At 34.4% G+C, this 26,499-nt stretch overlaps 1 protein-coding gene across 1 annotated transcript; it reads right to left on the bottom strand.

The window, feature by feature from the left end:
- Nucleotides 1-6,282: 6,282 nt before the first annotated feature.
- On the bottom strand, nucleotides 6,283-26,136 carry LOC115721031 (protein CHROMATIN REMODELING 20). The gene is given in 31 exon segments (XM_030650261.2): nucleotides 6,283-7,005; nucleotides 7,281-7,549; nucleotides 7,632-7,710; nucleotides 8,463-8,666; nucleotides 9,259-9,485; nucleotides 9,606-9,667; nucleotides 9,771-9,924; nucleotides 10,319-10,622; nucleotides 10,702-10,757; nucleotides 10,855-11,004; nucleotides 12,500-12,641; nucleotides 12,916-13,082; nucleotides 18,444-18,563; nucleotides 18,671-18,692; nucleotides 18,694-18,793; nucleotides 18,796-18,883; nucleotides 19,035-19,125; nucleotides 19,253-19,363; nucleotides 19,365-19,543; nucleotides 20,817-21,136; nucleotides 21,139-21,310; nucleotides 21,772-21,855; nucleotides 22,759-22,872; nucleotides 23,128-23,315; nucleotides 23,318-23,373; nucleotides 23,454-23,644; nucleotides 24,474-24,566; nucleotides 24,646-24,741; nucleotides 24,872-24,934; nucleotides 25,269-25,432; nucleotides 25,735-26,136. Coding segments are annotated over 30 exon segments (4,419 nt in total). The 5' UTR covers nucleotides 25,392-25,432; nucleotides 25,735-26,136; the 3' UTR covers nucleotides 6,283-6,611.
- Between the last annotated feature and the right edge of the window lie 363 nt (nucleotides 26,137-26,499).

The raw sequence follows: 26,499 nt of genomic DNA, 5'->3' as shown, positions 1-26,499 counted from the left end.
CGATAAATTTTAATATATCTAATCAAAGTTCAATATCGGTCCCTTCCGATGTATACTCCATACATCCGATACTGGTAAACTTTGCCAATGTCCTAGAAAGGACATAACACTTTTCCAAGGTGTAAGAATACCTATCGCTGATTATCATGTCAGTTTAAATCCAGTGAACTGACAAATCAGGGAATAAACTTTCGAACATATAATTAAGATTATATTCCACTGTACTGACAACACTATAATCTTTAACAAATTCATATGTTTTGGACTTAAATAGATTTCATACATTATGTATATATAATCATGAAATAAATCATGTGAACCATGCAACATAAAATGTTATTTCTGATCTTTATTAATAAGTAAATCTGATTATATTGAAATGAGTTTTATTTAGGGCACAAAACCCAACAAACTCCCACTTGCACTAATATAAAACAAAATGTGCATTTCAAATAATCTCAACACCTTGATATAAAAATCAAGTGTAGTAGTAGTAAACTCCTCGTAATAGGATCTGACAGGTTGAATTAAACACAACCTCTTCTCCACCATTACTCTTCCTTAATCACAAAATCCTTGATAATGTGAAATTCCTCTCTATATGTCTACTCTCTTGGGATACTGGATTCTATACTTTTGGCAACTACTTTTGGTTAATCAGGAAATAACACTAGTAGTTAAGACAGGTTGGAACGGTGCCATAAATGTATAGAACTTTCCTTAGATTGAATAAATACCTTTCCTGCAACTTTAGCATTCTGTCTCTCTCTGGTAGATTTAGAGACTTCAGATAGGTTTTTACACTTCTCCAAAATCACTACTCCACCCCCAGAGTAATCACCATCTTATCAGCAGACTTTCTAGCACAAAAGGCAAGTCTAGAAATCTGATGTGGTGTAGTCTAAGAGTATTAAATACACCCTTATCGACTAACATATAGTTCCTCTTCTTAATATTAAGATTTACTTGATTGTCTTCCAATGTTCTTCTCCTGGATTAATCTGATACCTACTCATTACTCCCACTCAACAGCAGGTGTCTGGTCTAAGGCATACAAAAGCATATCTAAGACCTCTCACTGTTGATATAAGAAATTATTTCATGGCTTTATCTTTTCTGGAATAGTTGAGACTTTTCCTTAGATAAATAAAATCTATGTCTAAGAAGTTGTGAAGCTTCTATAGATTGCCATTAGAAAGAAAATGCTTCAGCATCTTACTAAAGTAAGTTGCTTGCATTGGAGTAAGTAATTACCAGGTATACCACAAGCCATAGGTTTAGATAAACTCAAACCTATAATACTAGGAACAGGAAGTTTGTTAAGTCCATTGAATGGACTTATAAACAAAAATTTCCTTTTATGTCCTTGTAATAGAAAACTTTAGGTTACTCCATGTGAATGGATTAAACCATAGTTCTTATTGGCTTTCTTCTTATTTTCTTATCTTGACAATCCATTACTTGCTTAAACTCACAATGGATTTTAATCACTAGTGTCTCCCAAGTCATAAGAAGGTGAGTTCCAAGGAACTCTCCCACTACGACAAGGTACCGTGAATTATGTCGAAGAAAACTAAATGGTATTGATCTCTTCGGTTGTGACAAGACAACAGAGGCAGTGGGATCATCTTGTAACGAATAAGATGATAGAACACTTATGGAATCAAGAAAAAAAATATCTCTTTTATTTGCTACTTTATTTTCAGACTTAGTCATTTTCTTAGAAAAGTAGTATTTGTTTAAACAAACACTTTCTTATCTAATGACTATGGGATGGTCCACCCCTAATCACTTAGAATAGCTAACAAACATGCAAACCAGGGTTAGCAGTTCTAGCTTTTCTAAAGATTTTGATTAGGTCATCCATGAATCAACCATTGCATCATTCTGAAATTATATTACCATAGAAGGATTTAGGCAACGACTAGTAACTAATTATCAATATGCAAATTGAATTTCTGGGGAGGTAAGTTTGGATATAATTCAAAAATCAAATTAATGATCTTTGAACTGCATATCTACTAACTTTTTCTCCACCCCTATCAGTTCGCAAGATCTTTAACCACTTACCTTAATGGTTTTTCACCATTGCTAGAAATTCATGAAATTTTTCAAACATTTCAAATTTATTTTGCATAAGGTAAAATCTAGAGTGATCGTTTTAAGAATACAATGAAAACTCATATCCACCCCTGAATGTACATCCATCTACGAATGAGATGATTATACTTTCATTGGATATAGGCATATTAACTCTTTGCAGAGATTGATCTTGTCAAAACCACTATGAACAAGATACAAATGCCATAGGTTTAAAATATGTGGTTGTATCTTTTGATGACTTAGGTTTAGTTACATTAAAGAGTTTTTAGAATAATGCAAGTGGATTCTGGTCACAGAATACTAAACTCATACAGTTTGAATCCATTGAAAAAAAATGGTTATTAAACACTTGTGAAAGTGTAACTATATAATGAGTAATTCTTTCTTGGACCACCACTACTAATCTAACTCTAAGTTTGATTTGCCCATACAAGTAGGAGATTTCTAAGATTGATGATTTATATCAATTTGGGATAGAATTTCAGAAATATAATCATATGCGTCATTTAATATCTTAAGAGAAAATATAAAATGACATGAAATGATTTATAGACCATTCATCCAATGATATATTATTGAGCTAATTCGAAATGAATAAGCTAAGAGTAATTAGGATAATTTTGTTTTAAATAAGAATCCAACGATACTCCGATTAGCGAGAGTCAAAGTAATCTTATTTATACAATCTTCTTGTTTCATATTGTAAATACTAGTCTAAGGTGTCATCAATTGATGAACAGCTAGACGTCGCATTTGCAAAATTTATCTTTTGAGATCTAACACTATTATGTTTGTCTAATGATGAAAATCCATTAGGGATTTATCTCATTAGAACAACAAACTAAGTTAGACCAACAATGAAGATTCGAAATTAAACTACAATTTAATAACAGAAAATAACATGGTTCAATATAAATTCGTACACAATTCAGAAATTATTAAACGTATAGCAAGTAGGAATGACAAGTGAAAATACTAAAACATACAGTCCTAAATAATTTCCAAGGTCTTCAACAAACTGATTATGGATGTTATTATGGATTTTATGAAATAAACTCCTATTTGGGGAGATGATGAATGTTGATTGAAATTACTTTTGGTTAATGATAATTGCTATTTCTCCTTTCTTGATTGTGAATTTATCCATATTTGTGTTTAATTACATGTTTAAGATTGATCACCTTTTACATGTTCTATGATCCCAATTCAAAATCTGAAAAGTGAGAATTGAGAATGCTAAAATTGGATAAACTAGGTTTTGATGTGAAACGAATATATTTGCATAGCCTTTGTGACATTTAGATTATTGCTTAAAGCTGATTATATGTTAATCTATCTCAGAGATGATTAGATAACATGTGATTTAGGACCTAAAAGATCTGAAAAGAGTTAGGTTAATTTTTATAATCTGTCATTCACATTAAGAAAGAGAATAGTAATTAGCATTAACAATTAGGTAATTAAATCAACAGGATTCTTTTCCCTAATTTCTCATCCTTGATTAAACACCTTTACTGCTTTCTTTAATTTTCTTGTTTTTCTTTATTTCAAAATCTATCAAAATTATTTATCTACCAAATAGAATCATAAGTCTAATTTAGTGGTATTCAGTTCAATTCCCTGTACTTCGACCTCACCTGCGTGAGTTTACTACTTGATTACGTGCACTTGCGTATTGTTCATAATTTTCGTAACAGTTTTTTTAGTTTTAACCAAAAAAAGTAATAATATTACAAAAATACTTTCAGCTGCCTAAATAAATAAATATACAACCCAAATAAAAAAAAATTACACAAATACCACTTACACACACTTTCAACCTAGGATCCATGCTTCCTGGGCAACTATCGCACAACCATACAACAACCCAACGCAACCAAAACGAAAGTTCAACCAAAAAGAGAATGACCATTAATTCTGGCGACTTCACCTAAGAAGACGACCAGAATAAATCAAAATAGAGGTTGTTTAGAATTCATAAAAAAAGTGTAGAAAAACTAATACGAAACTAAAATTCAACCATAAATCTAGTTTAATTTGCATAAAACTAATGTCCTGACTTCAATTTTTAGATCCATCAAAGGCAGATCTCAAAAATTTGAACTGGAGTTCCCAAACAATCCAACTCAAGTATAATTCAAAAAAAATTACATCAATACTATAGTAAAATGTTTATCCTGATGTATTTTTGTTGTTTTCTGAATTTCTAATGGTGAATTTCTAATATTTATCCTGCAGAGTGGTTGTTGCATGGCTGCGTGGTTGCACGGTGGTTGCATCAGACGAAGGTTTCAATTAGACGATGGTTGCAGGGTGGTTGCTAGGTGGTTGGCCGAAGGTTGCATCAGACGAAGGTTTCAATCAGACGAAAGTTTCTGGGTGGTTGCTGGGTGGTTGGCTGAAAGTTACATCAGACGAAAGTTTCTGGGTGGTTGCTAGATGGTTGGCCGAAGGTTGCATCAGACGAAGGTTTCAATCAGACAAAATAACTGTTAGCAAAATGTTTATGCAACTGTTGTGAAACATTAAAAATCAGAATAGTGTTTCCACGTACGTAACTCTAACTACATGTCTCTTTATGATTTAATATGAACAAATTCACCATTAGAAATTTAGAAAACAACAAAATACACCATAATAAATATTTTACGATAGTATTGATGTATTTTTTTGGATTATACTTGAGTTGGATTATTTGGGAACTCCAATTCAACCTTTTGAGATCTACCTTTCATGGATCTAAAAATTGAAGTCAAGACATTAGTTTTATGCAAATTAAACTAGATTTCCAGTTGAATTTTAGTTTCGTAGTAGTTTTTCTACACTTTTTTTTATGAATTTGAAACAGTCCCTGTTTTGATTGATTCTGGTCATCGTCTCAAGTGAAGTCGCCAGAATTAATGGTGGTTCTCTTTCTGGTTGAATTTTCGTTTTGGTTGTGTTGGGTTGTTGCATAGTTGCACTATGGTTGCGTGATAGTTGCCCTGAAAGCATAGATCCTGGGTTAAAGGTGTGTGTAAGTGGTATTTGTATAATTTTTTTTATTTAGGTTGTATATTTATTTATTTGGCCAGCTGAAAGTATTTTTATAATATTGTTACTTTTTTTTATTAAAACTAGAAAAAAAAAAAAAACCCAAATATCTTTTTAAAAATATATATAATTTTGCAAACTTATACTTTAAAAACTATAAAAATAAAAATTCCTCATAAACTTATTGTCCAATTTTTAAGGGTGTCCTTAATCCATATTTGTTAGTCTGTCATTGTAGTTGTACATGGGTTGGGTAAGCATACTTTATTGGTTGACGAATAACTTGCTTCCATAATATCTCTCGTTTTTTTTTTTTTTTGAGATATCTATTCTATATAAAGTGTGCCTATATTAGTTTATGAGAAATTCATGGGTGACTTTTTATTTATATTAAAAATAAAATAGTTTATTATTAAAAATAAAATGGTTTATGAGAAATTTATGGGTCACTTTTTATTTATATATAATAAAATAAATCTCATTACATCCAAAAAAAAAAAAAAATACGATTAGGTTTTCGTTGTTATACATCTACGATTAGGTTTTCTAAATATACTTATGTTATTTAGTTGGATTTTATTCTAAATAAGAATTTACTACTATTTATATATTATATATATATTGCTAAAGAATTTTTCATTTGTTTTTTCTAGCTCGATCAGGTTATAATTATTTGGCTCCACATTTATTTTATATAAAATATGGCTATATAAGAATTTTTGGTTTATGAGAAATTATGAGAAATTTTTGGTTTATTTTATTTTTATTTAAATCACTATTATGTTTTCAAATTTCAATGATTATCACTACATTGAATGTTATTAATTTTAAAATTATGATATAAAAAAAAAGTAAAAACTAAAATAAAATTAAGATTATGATATTAAAAAAAAATAAAAACTAAAATAAAATTAAGATACGTGACTTGACACGTAACATCTATCTAGTTTAGCTTAAAGAATGTATGACATTTTGATTCTCATCAATGAAGTTATCATTGTTTTAAATTAAAAATACAAACGCATGCAATATAATTTTTTTAGTTTCGTAATATACAATTGAACAAAAAAAAAACAATCCATTTTGAAATTAGTAATTATAAAGACGTAAGCACAACAGAAGATTAGTTCACATCACAAATCAACATGTCAGCAACTGGGTAATTGAAATTTAGTAAATTGTAAGAATGTTAGCAATATCAGAAGATCAAAAGTACTTGCACAATTAATAAAAATTTATATACAAGAGGGAGGGACAGGGTATCATGCTCTGCTTATCAGTTTCATATCATCATCAATTACAAAAACCTTTTTACCAACCCCTTTTCTCCAATAGAAAACCTTTTTAAACCGAAAAAACAAATAGAGAATTGAGGGAAAAGAATGTATAATCTAATGAATAATTTGTTCAAAGGGACATTGAACTCAAGGCAGCAGTAGCCCTATATACTTTGGCAGAACACAATGACAATTTCTTCACTTTGCTGGTTTGGAATCGCGATTCAAAATCTCCCAACTGATCTCCTGGGCACACTCCCCACAAACAGTACTGCAACCAACTTTGGTTCCCTGACTTCTTAGTGTAAGCAAATGAGCAAGTTTAGTGCATTTCCGTGGCACACTACGCTTCCTCATGTTTGATTGTGTGAGGCTGCTACCCAAATCAGGCTCCCGTTCATCCTGAACATCATTTGGTGCGGCTGGCCTTTGCTCTGCTGGTGTAGTGTCATTGAGAGGAACTCGTTGTACTTCCTCCCATTCTAATGTTCTCTGGAATACTTCCCAAGCCATGTCTTGCTCTTCCTTTGAAAGTCTCTCATCCTCGTTCTCTTGTAAAAGTGTTTCGTGTTCATGGTAATTCGCAATCCAGCTGAAAAAAATATATTAAAAAAAATATGATTGATAGAGGTGTATGCGGAACTTCCACCAAGGAAATTCATTCACGTTTAAAAAAAACAAGATTGACTAAAGATTGAGTGGCAGCCAAGCAACAATCAAAAGCACTAGCTTCAGAGAAAAGTGCAATGAAGTGATCAACTGATCATGGGAAATCACATGCCCTAGTTCTCTTACAGCAGAACGAAAAATGACACAGAATGAAGGATCCATCTAGATATCAAAGTAAAATCAAATATAAACATGTACCGTGGACTATGCTTGCCAAGTAGTCTTTCCATTAGCTTGTCAGAAGAGCAACTTCCATGAGAAGCAGTCACTTTCTGTTTGGGAAACTTGGAAGCCTGTGCACCCGTAGTATCTTTATTTACTTGCTCATTCTCTTCATCGAGATTAGTCAAGTTGTCAAGATTGTCATCATCTCCAAAGTCAAAAAGATGTAACATCTCTTCCTTTGAAATTGTTCTATGCACTTGTTGTCTATCTACCACCCTTGCAGCCAGACCCTCCTTTGTTACCTATTTGAAATTGAAAGTCCTTAATAAAAATTTAACTGATATACAGGCATCACATAAAGGTGGAATTTTGTGCTGCTATTACCTGACGCTTGTAAATTTTTTCCTCCATAGTTCCATGTGCCATCAATCTGTAAGCAAACACTGGCTTTGTTTGGCCATACCTAAAATTGTAGCACAAATGTTTGTTTATGTAGTCTTTCAAGCGATATGAAAAAATAAAAAATAAACCTTGCATTTTATGGTTTTTCTTTTCTTTTTAAGTTGTTCGTAAAATATTTGGGGACAAAGAAACTATATCTATTGCTATGTAGGTCACCCTCTTGAGTGCTTACATGCCTAAAATACTCAAATCTCAGACCTTGTAGAAGCAAACCACATGACTGACAATTTCAGCATACCCTCCTTGGATGAGTCGAGTTCTGTGTCTATTGAGGTTTCTGACTATCACTAATTAAAAATCATAAAATGCCATGCCATAGATTTGGAATGTGGGATTCCATGTAGTGAATTATGTTACATTTTCTGAAACAAAATTGATCTGTCACATAGCTCCAAAGGTTAAAAATGATGCTATAATCTATATGCACTGCACAGCGAAGGGTTCTCTTCATAAGGGCTGCAGCCCCTATTAGGCCTTCACGTTGAATCTAAAGTCTAAACCCTAATCCAGAATGAAGATCGTCCTAAACCATAAACAAAAGTATTGCAAAACTTGTTAAAATTACTTGCACTTGAAATTTCCCAGCAAGTAATCAATCATCACATCGCGCTTACTCGGAGATTAGATGTAACCCACAGCCAAGTCTCTTGTGGTACCAATTCTTAAATGACACAATACCGATGCAGTGTAAATGTATCCATTGTCATTATGAAGTTGATTTATAAATTTAATAAATTGAAGGGGCACACTTACCTCCAAGCTCGATATATGGCCTGAAGGTCATATGTCGGATTCCAAGAACCATCGACTATGATTACACGGTTAGCAGCATGAAGATTAATCCCTAAAGATCCTGCTCTGGTTGAAATCAAAGTGCATTTCACCCGCTTGTTAACGGGATCATTAAAACTCTCAACCAGCTTCTGTCTGTCCGAGCTCTCTGTTCTTCCATCTAGCCTGCAGAACAAGGGAAATAATACGTTAAAGTGGTAATTCTACAAAGCTGCAGCACACAATTCAGTTTCCCCATAAATGAAACATCACATTCCAATCTTATGAATATGTAAGAGAAGTAAAGAAAAAAATAGGAAATAAATGATATTGAAAAAACTTATAAAGCCAGTTGAGCATATATACAGGAAGCAACTACACTAGGGTACAGTCTAACTGAGGCACTTAAAATGCCCTTTTTCCAACCTTTTTATGACGGTATTCATTGTAGCCATAGCTACAAATTTTCAAGAAATTCTAGATAATTAACCATGCTCAAATAAAGTTCAAATAGTTTGTGTCTGCATTTTTCATACGCATGGGAATGACTGCTCAAACTGTAAATTGTACAGAATTTTTCAAAAATTTGCAGAGTTTGCTATGACTACAATAGACATCATCATAAAAAATATTAGAAGTGCTTCAATTAGATGGCTATTTTTTGCCGGTAAATTGTAGTCGCTCCATATATATAAGTTCTAAAAGTAAGCAGCATCTTCAAACACACATAAAAAATACGTACACCAATCAATTAACAATATTTCTAACAAAGACCCACCTATACCAGTCTTTTCCCTTCTTCCAAAATTTCCCTTTCTTCCCTTGCCGAGGTAGTTTTGACAAATAACGTTCTATCAAGTCAAGTGTTGGTATGCTTTGGCTGAAAACCAATGCCTTATCACCCACATCAGAACACATGGATATAATGTCTAGCAGAATTACCATTTTTCCACTGTAATTAAGCTCTTTATAGCTAGTTTCATGGAGAAAATCTTTCCACCAATCCTGAAAAAGAAAAGGCCATATATTATACCTAAAGCAAAATATCAGAAGTAGAAATGATGTAATTGAAGAAGGCACACCATAATGAAAAATAATCCAAGAAGAAAAGTCATACAAACTTACCTTTAAGAAAAAACCATCATCATTTTTTCCAGGTGTTACCACATTTGAATTCTTCTGCTTTTCTGTAAAGCATAAAATATAATAAATACACGAACTTTTTTTTTTAAAAAAAAAAAAGCTGGAATTTGACTTCTATAAGAGAAGAGCCTGTAGATAGTTCCATACCTTCAAAAACCATATTATAGTCAATGTTTTCATCACTAGAGCTCTCATCTGCAAGAAAATTATCAACTGCATCTTCACGTCTAACTGCATCTTCACGTCTAACTGAATCTTTGTCATCCTTTTTCAACTGCAAGATTCCAGGGTGGTTCCATATCTACTACAGAAAACATAGCATTTCATAAGAATAAATACTCACACAAAGCAATACTAAAAATTATAGATTGCTTCTCTGCCAGGTCAACTTTACAAGGGATCAAGTCATTAAAGCACACCACTACTACAAATGAGAAAGCAGCAGCACCTTAAAGTTTTTGTAATTCCATCCCAAAAAGGTTCAAAATTCATATAAGTAAAAGATCAGAGGCATTCAAAAATATTAATTAAACGTCTTGTTTCCCATTTGTTACTCACATGTCCTTTTCAGAAAAGATAAGGAAAATATATATACATAAGTACATATATAAACACTTCATGTGTAATTTTCTGTTGATTTATGTGTGCGAGTTCACTGAAAACATAAGTAATAATATAAAATGCTAGATAGCAACCTGTGCTAAGGCCTGGTACCCTGCAAAAAAACTCCTCTTCCTAATCTTTTCAGTAGAGACCCTGTCACTGGCAAATCCATGCACATCCAGGAATCTCTTGTATAATTGTCTCTGCAAGGGAGAAAGCTTGACAGCTATGACAAAAACAGTTTTAGGTGGTAAGTCCTTTGCAGCCACGTTCATGTCCATTCTTTGGACAAAGCCTTTTAACTGCTGATAGAGGATATGAGACCTCTGATTCATGATTTTCACGTCATCCAGAGTTGAATTAGTATGTTGACCATTTTCTATAGGATTTTGGAAGCTGCATACACAGGGATTGAGTTAGAGATGAGATACAAACTAACAAAGCACCCAAAACTGTTCAAGTAGAGAATTCTTGCCGATTCCGAAACTCGTGACTGCTTCCAAGAAAACCCTCTCTCACAAAATCAACCATCTGTTACAGATAAAAATAACCACAGCATCAATACACATTATAGATATTAAAATTACATACATAGCAAACCATAATTATTGCCCTTAAATAAACTCACACAATAATATTCCATGAGATTGTTCTGTAGAGGTGATCCAGTTAATGCTATCCTTCGTTGACATTTTACTTGTTTCAAAGCTTGGGTTACATCAGCTTTAGTATTTTTTATTACATGGGCCTCATCGCAAACGAGTATATCAGGTCCATCCTGAAAGTTGAAACATATATTTATATTAGAAGTAAGCATGAGAAACATGTTTTTCCAAGAGAGGGAGATAGGCTAATGAGATACTAAAATATATATACGAATAATGCAAATTTGTGGACGATACATAAAATAGAATAGGAGATGTTAAACTACAAAAGACTACATCAAGACATGATGGGGAACACAACATGGGGAAGAGAAAACTTTAATGAATATTTTTTTGTTGTAGCAACTTTAATGAATATATTAAAATAAAGAGTTTGAGCTTGAAGTAGAAAAACTTATGCTTATGGAGAAATCTAACCAACCAGCTTTGAGAGGATATATGACAAGTTATGACACATTTAACAATAGGGATATTTTCATAATTACCCAAAAATGACAGATCACAAAAATATGGATCTTTCCGTTTGTTCAGCAATTTTACGGATTTAAACTTTTTTTTACACTTTTTTTATGTTATTTTCAAAATTATACTATGTTGCCTTATATTTGTATTATGTTGTTTACATGTTTTCATGTTGCTTTCACAAGGCTCCGTAAAAATGTAATTAGAAAGAAAAAAAAATCATAAAAATGTAAATAAAAAAAAAACAAAATGTTATTTTAAGCATTTTGTGTAAAAATCCCTTAGCAATGTTATAAGATCAGCTCAAAAGCCCAATATGTTGAACATAAATCATATAAAGAAAGAAAATGTATCATCACTTCCTAACTATATGTTGAAATCTCAGCATCAGAGCATGTGGGTTTTGCCAGCAAGATATTACAAATATATAAGTTTTAATGCCTCTTAACAATTTCTAGCACTTAAAAAAACTTTATGCATTCTACATTAAACTAAAAATGTGGTAAGTAGCAGCACTTCAACTAACTAGAGAGAATTTAACTTCAACTTGAGTATTAGCTTTCCTAGATCACAGTAGAGATTGGGGAAGTTTTCTTAATTAAAAACTCTTTGTTCAATGCTTTGTTGTTTTATTTTGTGCATAATATTAGGACTCTGTTATTAGTCTAAAAAATATAATTGAATGGGATTATGATAGCTGAGTTATCATGTAGTTAGTTGCTGAGATGAAATGTTTGTGAGTTGTCAAATAGTTAAATTGCTATTGGTTGGCTAGTTAGAGTCTTCGTTAATCTAGCCTATAAATTCTCAGATTGAGTCTTATGAGGTTATGATGAGTTTTGTGTGATTATTTAGAGTAAAAGATTACTCAGGGAGTTTTGCCAAGTTTATTGAATAACTTGGAAACTTTGTAATTCTTTTGAGATATCAATAAAGAGCCTATTCCATAATTCTTTCAAGAATCAGATTGGACTATAGTGTATCACGTAACTGTATTTGGCTATTCTGAGATCACTTTTGATCTCATTTTTTTGTTTTCTTTATTATATTAAAAAAAAAACAATAGAGCCTAAAACATGAAAAGAAATCAATCAAATAGAGCAAACTATTGCAAACTACAGACATTAAAAAATAAAAAGTAAGAACCTGCAAGGCATAACAAATTTCCCTAGCCATGTTCCGGTCCTTCACATTCTTTCCAAATGATAAGTTCCGAAAAGCAGAATAGCCTATGAGGAAGACACCACCTTTGGCTCTCCACTTAGCAAGCAATTCTCCTCTTCTCTCCCTGGCAAAAAGATATCATGTCCTAGGTCAGATCGTATCAGAATTTGAGAAATCAAACCATAAGAGTGGAAATAACCAAATTTAAACTAGAGTGTACTGATGTAAGTTAAACCACAACAAGAAATGCAATTAAAAATTCTCAAGTTATATTACTATGAAATACTGAAGAGCCACCTAGCACCTTGCTAAAATTTCTTTGGTCCAACTAATGTAATGACAACCACTTTCAAGTTTAAATTAAAATATATAGCTGAGAATGAATACTTCATACAAACCTCGATACATCTTCTAGCATGAAGACACGCAATGGCTTCACTTCAGAAGGCCTCCACTTCAAGAACTCTTGCCGCCAATTATGCAAGACATTGACAGGCACAACTATAAGTGCAGTTCTTAATCCCAAATCAACACTTCTCATTGCCGTGTACAAAAAAGCTATGACCTGCATGAACAAAAGATACAGACATGACAGATTCTCAAGAGTTAGAAACACCATATTTATCATAAAATGCTCATGAGGTATAAGGGCACACTAACTAATCATAAATAATGTTAAAGATAAGTGTTTCTTTATAACTTCTGCCCCTGCACAATCCAGCATTCTCATTCCAAGGTATATGTTAGAGAATTAGCTGTATATTAGGTGTAAAAGAATTAGGGTAACTTGTATTTAGCAGTTTCCTATTTTGTTGGTAGTCTCCTATTTCCTAGTCTCCTAGCTTTGTATATAAATATGTACTATTCTATGAAATATACACATAATTCGATTCACTATTTTCTACATGGTATCAGAGCACTGTGATTCAAAATTCGAAATTCGAAATTAGGGTTCTGAAAAAAAAAAAAAAAAAAAAAAAAAAAAAAAAAAATTAGGGTTTGAGTTTAGGGTTGTTTTTTCGAAAACCCTATTTGGAGTGACCATTTTTTTCTCACCGCCCACATAGGAAGACCGCCCGCCCGCCGGACCGCAAAACCCAAAAGTCCTGGCGTCCAGATTCACCGCGCGTGGGGCCCACGCGCCGTCGTCCGCCGCTGCCAACCGTCCCACGCGCCGGCGCGTGAGGGCGCGTCCGGCGTCTTCTCCGGTGTCGGTCGACGCCCGTCCCACTCCTGCTCCTTTCTCGTCCTCCTTGCTTCGGTTTTCGGCGGTTCTTCGCATTTTGTGGTTTGATACTTTTGTCTTCTTTGTGTTTGGGTATCTATTCCTTTGAGTTTGTTCTCTTCCTTTTTCTGTCAATTTTTTTTTGGTTTCGAGATTATGGCAGAGATAAAATCAGATTCGAAGTCAATCGTTGTTTCTGATGTGGTTCCCGTGATGTCTAAAATCACGGACCATAAGTTGATTGGTTCGAATTATTTGGAATGGAGTAAGACGATTCGACTGTATTTGAGGAGTATTGACAAAGATGATCACTTGACTGACGATCCTCCTGAAGAAACAAACGATTCAAGGAAAATATGGCTCCGTGAGGATGCTCGCTTGTTCCTTCAAATTCGAAATTCTATCGATAATGAGGTAATTAGTTTGATTAATCATTGTGAATTGGTTAAAGAACTAATGGGTTACTTGGAGTTTTTGTATTCTGGCAAAGACAACATCTCTCGCATATATGATGTTTGCAAAGCTTTTTATCGCGCGGAAAAACAAGATAAGTCTCTTATGAATTATTTTATGGCTTTCAAGAAAACATATGAAGAACTTAATGTGCTATTACCCTTTAGTCCTGATGTAAAAGTTCAACAGCCGCCAACGAGAACAGTATGGCTATTATGAGTTTTCTTGCAGGACTCTCATCCGAATTTGACTCGCAAAGTCACAAGTTCTCTCCGGTTCCGATGTCTCCTCTTTACAAGATGTGTTTACTCGTGTTCTTCGCACGTAGACTACCTCTTCAACTCCTCTTAATAGCCGCCTTGGTGAGTCGTAATAATTACGCACCAGAAAGAAACTCTACTCCAAGTGGATTTAAAGGAGGTAATTCACAAGGACCTGATAACCGCACACCAAATTCGGGAGCATCATGTGCAATTATTGTAAGAAACCGTGCCACACCAAGTTTGAGTGTAGGAAGTTACAATTTAAGAATCGACAACAACACTCGCCAATATTGCAAGCACTAGTGATGCATCCGACAAATCGGTCCTTATTTCGCCGATGAATTTGCCAAGTTCTCAAGGTATCGTGAAACACTTAAGTCTTCATCTTCTTCCATCATCGCGATTGCTGATTCAGGTAACTCTAATGCATGCCTTCTTTCCAAATCCTCGAAATGGGTCATTGATTCTGGTGCCACAGATCATATGACAGGTAATTCCCGTCTCTTTTCCACTTTTCAGTCTCACAGTCCCACTTCTGTTGTCACCTTAGCTGATGGGTCAACAGCGTCTGTTCTTGGATCTGGCACTATTATTCCTACACCTCTGCTATCTTTATCATCAGTCTTACATTTACCTGATTTGTCCTTTAATTTGCTTTACGTTAGTCAACTCACTCGTAATCTAAATTGTTGCATCTCATTCTTTCCCGATCATTGTTTGTTTCAGGATCTTATGACGAAGAAGATTATTGGTAAAGGACATGAATCTGGTGGCTTGTATGTTCTTGACCCACTTCCGCCAACCTCTATTGCTTGTTCGAGTGTTGCTTCCGCTTTTGAGGCTCATTGTCGTTTAGGTCATCCATCCCTTCCTTTGCTCAAGAAACTGTGTCCCCAATATAGTAGTTTATCTTCGTTAGAATGTGAGTCATGTCAGTTTGCCAAACATCATCGTGTTAGTTTGAGTCCACGTGTCAATAAACGTGCTAGTGTTCCTTTTGAGTTAGTTCATTCTGATGTTTGGGGTCCTTCTCCTATTTTGTCTCAACCTGGATTCAGGTATTTTGTTACTTTTGTGGATGATTATTCTCGTTTAACTTGGTTATATTTAATGAAAAATCGTTCGAGTTGTTTTCTATATTCGTGCTTTTTGTCCGAGATTCAAACTCAATTTAATGTATCTATTCGTACTTTGAGAAGTGATAATGCCAAAGAGTACATGTCTGCTCAATTTCAATCTTATATGACCTCTAATGGCATGCTTCATGAAACTTCTTGTGTTGATACGGCACCTCAGAATGGTGTTGCGGAACGTAAAAACGGACATCTTCTTGAAACCGCACGTGCTCTCTTGTTTCAAATGAAAGTCCACTAAACCTTTTTGGGCCGATGCAGTTTCCACGGCATGCTTTCTTATTACTCGCATGCCCTCTTCTGTTCTTAATGGTGAAATTCCATTTAAAATTCTTTTTCCTAATAAGTCATTATTTCCAGTTGCTCCGCGAGTATTTGGTAGTGTTTGTTTTGCTCGCGATGTCCGTCCATCTGTCACCAAATTAGACCCTAAGGCACTAAAGTGTGTCTTTCTTGGTTATTCTCGTCTTCAGAAAGGGTATAGGTGTTACTGTCCTGATCTCAACAAATATCTTGTTTCTATTGATGTTACTTTTGTAGAAAATACACCTTATTTTTCATCTTCCACTACTTCTACTAGTCAGGGGGAGGATGATGATTTGTTGGTTTATTCGTCACATCCTATGCGCCGCTCCATGTTCTGGCGGGTCTTTTGTTCCTTCACCTACCTCGGTCGTCACCCCCACAATGTCTACACCTCCACCACCTCCACCACCTCTACCACCTCCACCACTCCCTCGGCCTCCTATAGTATACACCGTGCGCCCCCTCCTCCACCTCCCCGTTTCATGTCCTCGCCCTCGCATCTTCGTCATCAGATCTGGACATCTCAGATGATCTTCCCATTGCACTACGTAAAGGTAAACGTCAATGTACTTTTCCTATTACTTCTTTTGTGTCTTATAATCATCTCTCCTCTTCTTCTTGTTCTTTTATTGCTTCTCTTGATTCTATCCCTATTCCTAAAACTGTTCGAGAAGCGATGTCTCATCCTGGTTGGCTTGCTGCAATGATAGAAGAGATGAATGCTTTGGTTGCGAATGGTACTTGGGTCTTGGTTGATTTACCTTCCGGAAAACAGGCCATCGGGTGTAAATGGGTGTTCACGGTTAAATTCAATCCAGACGGCACAGTTGCTCGCTTAAAGGCCCGTCTTGTTGCCAAGGGTTATGCTCAAACCTATGGAGTGGACTATTGTGATACTTTTTCTCCGTTGCTAAACTCACATCCGTTCGATCGTTCATTTCCATGGCGGCTACTCATCATTGGCCTTTGCATCGCCTTGATATTAAAAATGCTTTTCTTCATGGAGATCTTGAGGAAGAAGTATATATGGAGCAACCTCCGGGTTTGTTGCTCGGGGGAGTTAGGGCGAGTTTGTCATCTTCGCAAATCTTTATATGGATTGAAACAAAGCCCTCGTGCTTGGTTTGGTAAATTTAGTCAGGCTGTTGAGAAGTTTGGTTTGTTGAAAAGTAAGTCAGATCATTCTGTGTTTTATAAAAGATCAACTGTTGGTATCATTTTGTTAGTGGTGTATGTTGATGACATCGTTATTACTGGAAATGATACTGAAGGCATCTCATCCCTTAAGTCTTTCATTCACACCCAGTTTAACACGAAAGATTTAGGGGAACTCAAGTATTTCTTGGGGATTGAAGTTACTCGGAGTAAACAAGGTATTTTTCTGTCTCAAAGAAAGTATGTACTTGATTTGCTAACTGAGACAGGGAAATTGGGATCAAAACCTTGCAATGCTCCAATGAATCCAGCTGTGCATCTTACACGTGATGGGAAACCATTTGAAGATCCTGAGAAATATCGCAGGTTAGTTGGAAAGTTGAATTATTTAACTGTGACTCGTCCAGATATTGCATTTCCAGTTAGTGTTATCAGTCAGTTCATGTCTTCCCCAACAATTCATCATTGGGCAGCATTAGAACAAATTTTATGTTACTTAAAAGGAGCACCAGGACGAGGTATAGTTTACAAGGATCACGGACATACCCAGATTGAGTGTTTTTCTGATGCAGATTGGGCAGGCTCCAAGGTAGATAGACGATCCACTTCAGGATATTGTGTATTTGTTGGTGGCAATCTGGTCTCTTGGAAGAGTAAGAAACAAAATGTTGTATCTAGATCCAGTGCTGAATCAGAATATAGAGCTATGTCCCAATCCGTGTGTGAGGTAATATGGATTTATCAGCTTTTGACTGAATTCGGGTTTAAGACTTCTATTCCAGCAAAATTATGGTGTGATAATCAAGCTGCTCTTCATATTGCCTCGAATCCCGTATTCCACGAGCGAACTAAGCACATTGAGATCGATTGTCATTTTGTTCGTGAGAAAATTCAACAAGGTCTGATCTCCACAGGATATGTGAAAACCGGAGAACAACTAGGAGATATTTTTACAAAAGCTTTGAATGGGGTGCGGATTGACTATCTTTGTAACAAGCTGGGCATGATTAACATCTATGCTCCAAATTTCGAGGGGAGTGTTAGAGAATTAGCTGTATATTAGGTGTAAAAGAATTAGGGTAACTTGTATTTAGCAGTTTCCTATTTTGTTGGTAGTTTCCTATTTCCTAGTCTCCTAGCTTTGTATATAAATATGTACTATTCTATGAAATATACACATAATTCGATTCACTATTTTCTACAGTATAGAAAACTAACGAACTAAATATATGTGCAAAGACTGGAGTGAAAAAAGAAGCACCATCTACATTCTACGTAAGTAAATAAATATAAAATAAATAAAATATACACAAATCAATACGATAAAATCAACATACAGTACAAAATTAAATAGAGCAATGGACAAGTTTCATGCAGAATTAGAGCCTCACCTGAAGAGTTTTACCCAGACCCATCGTATGAGCTAGAATGCAACCAAGACCTTTATCACCTGATTTCACTCTTGTGACAGACTGTATGATATTTTCCCACAAAAATCTGATCCCGGTTATCTGAAATAGTTAGATAAGTCCATGTCATCACATTGCAAGATCAAAAGAGCATTAAAGGATCTTTATAAAAAAAAAAAAAAAAAAAAAAGAGAGCACATAAGGAAAACCCGATGAACTTTCAATTTCCCGAAATGCTTGGGGGAACTCGACGGCTTCTTCACCTTTCTCCCTCACAACATTCACAATATAACCCGTTGATGCATCACCAAGCACACCGGTGCTAGCATCTTCGACAAATTTCCATTAAATCCTACCGAGCTCATAACATTAGATTTGCCGAAAAACCGTTCATGGAAAGACTTCGGACGCTCTTGACGTTCCTACAAAAGCGGGACATGAACATTAACTTTCGGTATTAACGTCCATATTTGACAGGATACATCTCAGATACATCATTAGTCAAAACATGTTCGGACAATATATATTTTGGAGTTGTTATGTGCGTATGGAGTCAAATTAATGCAGGAATACCTTTTCAATTGCTATTTTTCTTTTGGTCTCTTCTCCCAATTCAGCATCATCAAGGATCCTCCGAATTTTCTTTTTCCGCTTCCTCTTGGTACTGGCAGGAAAAATCTCAAGCATTAGAATGAAATATATAAGCAACCGTCCTTGTTCCAACTAGAAATATGAATTCTCCCAAATAACAATAATAATAATAATAATGAAGGATTATGAGCAATTTACACCTGACAGAAACATTTAAATGATCTGCATCAGAATTATCAGAATCACTTTCGCAGCTAGAATCAACAATTTTTCCATTTCCCAATGCTCGTCTAATTCCAATGTTAACTTCGAAGAAGACCTGGACGACAACAGCAACATTGCCAACTGGACATCTGGACCTCAGACAAGCACTCAGCACCAATATTCCTTTTTATACAAGTCGTGCAGAATAAATTCTTACATGATTTACAATTTACCAAGTCAATGCTCTTTCCACACCATCCACAATAACACTCAGAGCAATCAGGATCCTGCCAAGTGCCACAACTACACTTAATAAAAGTTCCAACATGAAACAAACTAAGAACTATAGCAAATTAACCAATCCATAAAAAAGTTAAAGCCCAATAACGCAGTATGGTTGCAAATTAATACAAGAAAACAATGCAGAACTTCCACAACTTGCAAAGTAACATCTCATGTTTTTTTCTTTGTGATGAACATATTATAATGACCTCAGCCTGTAGACAAATCTAACAAGTAAATGTTAAAATCCAACCAATCAATGGTGGAAGCTCAAGTAAGTTGGTAGAAAACCTACGGAAAATATACTTTGGTTTATGTAAAGCCTTTTGAAGATGGCTCATATTAGATACCAAAAAAAATATAAAACTTTCATCGTAAACTAACAAAGGTATTGTTAACAGATTAAAGAAACCTATGAAATGAAATATTTAGATAATGCAGAGCAGATACATCCCCGCAGGCATGCTGCCAATCTACCCTAGACAAGACACCACAACAAGGACACACAAAAAGAATACAGACTTTTTATCATAGATAAACAGAAGATAGAATAAAATTGGGTTCCCTTCTTCTTATACAAACTAGATAAATAGACAAAATACAAAAGTTCTTGTACTTACACTAAGTTCTACAACTAGCTACTAAATACTCATGAAGAGAGTACAAATAATCAGCTGCCATGTTTATTTAGTTTTGTCCTTCAGTTACACTATGTTTGGTAGAGAGGAGAAGAGAAAGGAGGGAGAGGGATAGAGGAATTCCCTTGTTTGGCAAGAGGGAGAAGGGAAGGGAGAGAGTGATGAAGGGAGACCCATTCCCTTCAAATACATAATTTCTAATCCCTCCAAAAATGGGGGAATTGAAGAAAAAGACAAAAAAAAAACTATATAAAATGACATTTCTAACCTTCAAAATAAATATATAATTATTTTAAAAATGATAAAATAGTAATTTTAATATTTATTTTACTCTCCATCCTTCCAACTTTACTTCTAATACCAAACAACACGAACAAAACTATCCTCTCCATCCCTCCTACTCCCCATCCTTTCAAAACTCTCCATCCATCCTACTCCCCCTCCTTAACAAACATAGCTTTATTGTTATTGTTTATATTTAATGTCTTTGCCTCTGCAGACCTAATCCTCGTGTACTTAAATAATACATATAAAACAAAATGAGCAAGGTATAGATATATTAACTGACGAAGCCATCAAGTGTTGCATCATGAAAATGCTGTACAACAATTTTACTGATAGGCATAAAGTTTGTATTTACCTTTGATTTCATCTTCTCTTCCATTATGGATCTGCAATCAGCACAAATAATCACTTTCAGAAGTGGATGTGGATGCACCTCAATAGCAATCTCATTACAAGCTGTACAGTGGAACTTGTCATTCAGATTCTGGGAAGAAAGAGCATCACAGCAGATTCTCCCAAGAAGTATCCTTTAAATCGATTGATCCTCTACCTCAACCGTACCGAAAACCGAACCCTTCACCCGAAATTCATCATCACCGTCTAATACAACAGTTCGCCTTCTCTTATTCTCAATATCCAGTTCCTCGGTCTCAATAAAATGTTTGGACCCTCTACCTTCGCAGAATCACGTAGCACGTACTCGGAAGGTATTGCAGACAGGCCATTACTTGTTGAGCATCCCCTGTCACCATCTGAAGTTTCAAAACCTTCTGGAAAATCATTCTTCAAACTCTGGCATGCAGTTCCACTCTCATTGCTATGCAGAGTTTCACAATCTTCTGTAGTTTTCTGATTTAAGACAAGCAGAATGATCACAGTACCCATGTCATTTTCCACAAATCAATCAGCTAAATCAGAAAAAAAAAAATCTGACCAAACCCCAAATTCAAATAGTAAGAAAAATGAAGAATATCATATTTCAAATAGTAAGATAAATGAAGAATATCATGGCCATGTTTGGCAGGTAGGATAAGGAATGAGATAAGGATAAACTATCGTAATCCCATGTTTGTTACAACTCGAGGATTGGATCACTAATCCCAAGAAGATAAAAATAATGTCCCCTGCTTCAAGAGTAGTAAGTGCAGCACCATCAAACCTGCTTGCTCTTTCATACTGCACTAGATGACTCTTTCCAAGAAAATAAGAGATACAACAGTAAATGATGAAAGGAATTTGAAGAGCACTCTACACTATAAGTTATGGCCACAATTCCCGGATGTTTTCAAATAAGAAATTGAAGGAAAAACCTGTTTAGATCTCTTTTGATATCTCCTCCGTTTCAAATGATTTTGAAGCTTCCGATCAATATCTGCATCATCTTCTTCTTTAACCTGTCCCCAAACATTTAAAATAGTTTTAACAACTTAAATATATAGCTCATTCCTACATTTAAAGTGAATGGTGATTGATATTGTTTTGCTTTATTATAAAATATAGGTTCCACGGCAGGATTTTACCAGGTTCTACTAACAACAATATGAAAAAAAACCCAAGCAACTGAATCTCGGAAGATAAGAAAATATGTTTACTAACTTGTTATACAGTAGATAGACTTACAAATAACAAGAACAAAAACTTACATTAAAAAACACACTCAGAGCTTGTTTAGTAGGCCGAATAAAGGTCGTATTGTATTATATAACAAGTAATACTATATTTGAATAAAACATTGTATTGTATTAATTATTACGACCATAAACTTAAATATAATGTGAATTGTATTATTTAATACACAACAAATGATCCCTATTAGCTTGTATTATAATATTTACAAAGGGTCCAGGGTTGGGGACGCTGGACCCAGTCCCAACCCTGGACACGGATGCAAACCTGAACCCCAGATGGGGGTCGAAGTTGAGGTCGAGTTTATGGTAAAGATAATATAATTCTATACAAGCTATGAATACAAGTCAATACCAAACATAGTATTGTATTAAATAATATTAATACAATACAATACAATCCAACATAATACTATACAACACAATATAATACAATACAATACGACGTACCAAACGAGCTCTCAATAAATTCTCACCATACAGCATGATAAAAAGTTAAACATGAAATATAAACACCACTTTTCTAGTCAATCCCCTCAAAAAACATCAACAATAAACTAGAACACTCAAAATACATGTACCAAAATGTAGGGAGGTTCCTTCTATCCAACCTAAACTCTGTCAAAACATCGAAAATTCCAACTAGGGAGAAAAAAAAATACGAGGGCATACCTTCCTAAAATTTTTCTTTTGTTCTTCAGAAAGAGCAAGATCTTTTTCATTTGCAACAGCAGCAGCAACAAATGGATCAGTTGAATTGCCATCAATGTCATCAATTTCCTCCACCTAGAAAACACATTAAAAAGAAAAAAGAAAAACTAAGTTAGCATAAACATATACCAGTCAAGTTAACAACAGAAAAAGAGATAGGCGAGAACAAACTTGAAAGAAAAATAAAAGCAAAAAAACTGTATGTATAATTTTTAACCAGAATTTCAATATGCAGATACACACCATAAAGTTAGAACTTTCTTTCTATTAGATTAGTAGCCAGCTTATAAATAGCCTCAGCAAGAATAAATATAAAAATAAATATGTAACCTCGTCGACACCAGGAAATTTGAGACCCATTTCTGCAGCCTGCTGCGGCGTACTGGCCAAGTAAACAGAAGCCCAATGCTTATCGCCAAATGAACCACAATCTTCCGAGACCCCATCCGAAAATAATTTGTTCACGTAACACCAATCGACTTCGAATTTTCTCGTTACGGTTTCCTTACTTCCATCTCAGCTAGTTTCTTTTGCAAAAATCCACTAGCACCCTCCTCCAATAGTTTACCATGTCGTCTGAACCAGCATAGAAATTACGTTTATGTTAATCAATTTGGTACCTTGTTGATCCACAATCCTGAAGGATAGAAAGATACCTTCTTACAGGTCTGTGGGTTTGCAAGAACTCCTCAGCGTGAGCTTTTGACTCGGTGAAATCACCAGTCGCCTGAGATCCTGTCCAATGTATTCGTCTTCTCCAAGCCTCGTTGCCGCAATTATTAGGAGCCTGACTTTCAATCCACTTAAAAATGCTTGGTAGTTCAATGCCAGCCCCATCAAGTTGTTCCTATTAGAGGAATGAAGCAAAAGTAAAATACAGTATTTAAAAGATAACAAAAATAGAAATTCAACTGGTTCAGGGGAAAGCTTCTTTAACAGTAGAAAAATAATCAGCTTATTACCTGTTTCGGAAAAAAAAAATGTCTATCTATAATTCTAAAATGAGATACTTATAATAGTTGCCAAAACTAAAATAGATAAATAAAAGAATTGTAAATTAATTCTAGGCATTAGGCAACCAATGAATGTAGGCAAACGGGTAATGAAAAATTCGGCTAATATTACGTCAGCTACAGTTATGAATGCTGATCTAACCTAGGCTTGCGCCATCCTACATCATAAACTCTTAAAAACAACAGACAGAACAAATGTTGTACTTGTACATCCATCTTGAATATCAATGTACATCACTAAAGTGCAAAATTAAATTGTATCGGCCATTTTTTGAATCAGGAAACAAGAGACATTATGATGAAAATTCAAAAGTTTTTAGCACACAGAATTTGGTAAAAAAAGAATTCCATTTAAATCTGCAAAATAAGATATTTATGCAAAGACGTTAACAGGTTATCGATATACGTTATCAAAAAAGGAAATGCAAAAACTAACCAGCATAAACATTAAAAGAGAGAGAGAGAGAGAGAGAGAGAGAGAGAGAGAAATCATCCACACTAACACAAAGATATTGTAAAAAATTATGCATCATATAAAGGAATAATATTTCCTATCTTTTTATTCTACAAAGCGACGATTGAAATGAAATTCACATAAAAATATGCAAAGCCTGTAACATTAATCAAAAACAAAAAATTTACTCAAAATTGAAGAAGCCATACCAACAAATGAGAACTCTCTGTCTCCAGCTCGTCTAGCACAGCTTCCCACTCTTCTATAAAAGTAGCCATTTCATCTGCAACAGCCGTTTCCAACTATATACAAGTAAAAATATATAAGTGGCGCATAATGGTCATTGAATGAGCAGGCAAGAATTCAAACACAGAAACTAACATCATCACCATGAAGAGTCTGTGCTAGTTCATCCCTGACTTCACTCTCTACTTTGGCAAGAGACTCCTTCTCAAGTGTTTCTTGAGCCTCTGCAGCCTATTTTAAGTATTAAAATAATGGAGTTAGAACATTCATAAATATCAGTATATATTAAAAAAATAACAGTATATTATACATCTAAGCATACATACAAGCGCAAAACTAAACCCACAAGAATATACCATACCTTACTCTCAACCTCCAAAAACTCAGCAAAAAGATCCTCTATTTCTTCCTCAGCTAATGGTTCCTGTAGTGGCATTGCAAGAAAAAATAATACACGCGCACATATCTTAATCGAACTCTATAAAAAGAATGAATAGTTTAACCAAAAACAAGTTTCTCCTCTAAAACTGAAAACCAAAAACAGCTGTTTTAATTTTTCTCTAAATTCAAACCAGTTAGTGAGAGACATTCTAATTATAATTTAATCAATCTTTTAAAAGCATAAACAGATACAGTAAAATGGACTGATTTTGTTTTCACTTCTCTATTCAAGGGAAAAAAAATGCTTTAATTATAATACCAAACATGCCTCATTGCAAATGAAACAAATTAGTGATAAACATATACGAGACACTTGCCTCGGGATGCAATTCATCATCATTTCTCCCAGACGTAGAGGGCCCATCATCTTCCGAGTCGTCAATGAAAGAATCACTAGCCGAAGACTCAACATCTTCTACCTCCTCATGATTTTCTTCCATCTTTGTATTCTAACATTAAACTCAAGCCACGAATTCGATACCTAACAATCCACGTGCAAGAAAAGATCACTAAAAGCATGTCATTTCAATATTATCTATAGGCGAAAACTAATCGAAACAACTCACATCAAATTGAAATAACAGTTAGTAGCCAAGGTAAAGCAATGAAATTATCAAACTTTTTTTTAAAAATATATATATTTAAAATAAGGCCACAACCAATCAACCGTTGACTAGAGCTAAAGAAATGAATTTTCAAGATGAGAGAACCAACAAAGAATAAATTCAATATACATTTTCAACATACTAGAATGATTTCAGGTCCTAAAATGATCCACATTACCAGTTTAACTCAATCCGAGATAGCCAAAACGAAGACCATCCCCAAACCAAATTGAGAATCCAATGAAAAACAAGGCTTAGCGTTGCGTGACAGAACGTCAATGTCACAAAAGGAAATTCTAGGGTTTAGAGACGAAGTAGAAGGAGAGAATTGAGTGACTTATAGTATGAGCAAAATAGCTAATGCATCAGATACGCGGAGTGAAGAAAAGCAAAAGCCCTCGTCTGTGGTCTTTCTGGTTTCCCTCTTGTGAGTTCTCCCTCCATTTTCGTTTTATTTATTTTTTTTCTGAAGCAGAGAAATACTGTGGCTGGTATTTGAATGGGCTTGGGCATCTACTGTTTTTTCCCAAATTCTAAATCCACAATTACTGTCGTTAGTTGTGATCAGCCGCGTGTGCTTACTCAATTTATTAGGGCATAAGTAATGGTATATATAGGTGCTCACATTTAGTATCAATATAAAGGTGAAGTATGATATTTTAACTTCAAAATTATTTTTCTCTTTCTATTCTCCCAATAAATTGATATTTTACTATTATTTTAATAATTTTTTAATAAAAAAATATAAATTTACAAATTAATATTTTACTATTACTAAGGGCACGTTATAATAATTAATTTAAAATTAAATAGTTTAATTATAGACAATTATTATTAATTTTATGAAAGAATATTATGATAAAATATAATTTAAATAAATTTTGAAATACTTCTTTGTAAAAATATTTTTTATGAAAGTTCTATCTTCCATCTCATCATCATC

The sequence above is a fragment of the Cannabis sativa genome, chromosome 2 (assembly GCF_029168945.1).
Source record: "Cannabis sativa cultivar Pink pepper isolate KNU-18-1 chromosome 2, ASM2916894v1, whole genome shotgun sequence".
NCBI classification, from domain to species: domain Eukaryota; kingdom Viridiplantae; phylum Streptophyta; class Magnoliopsida; order Rosales; family Cannabaceae; genus Cannabis; species Cannabis sativa.
Note: the sequence above shows the minus strand (reverse complement) of the source record. Positions and strands in the feature narration are given on the sequence as shown.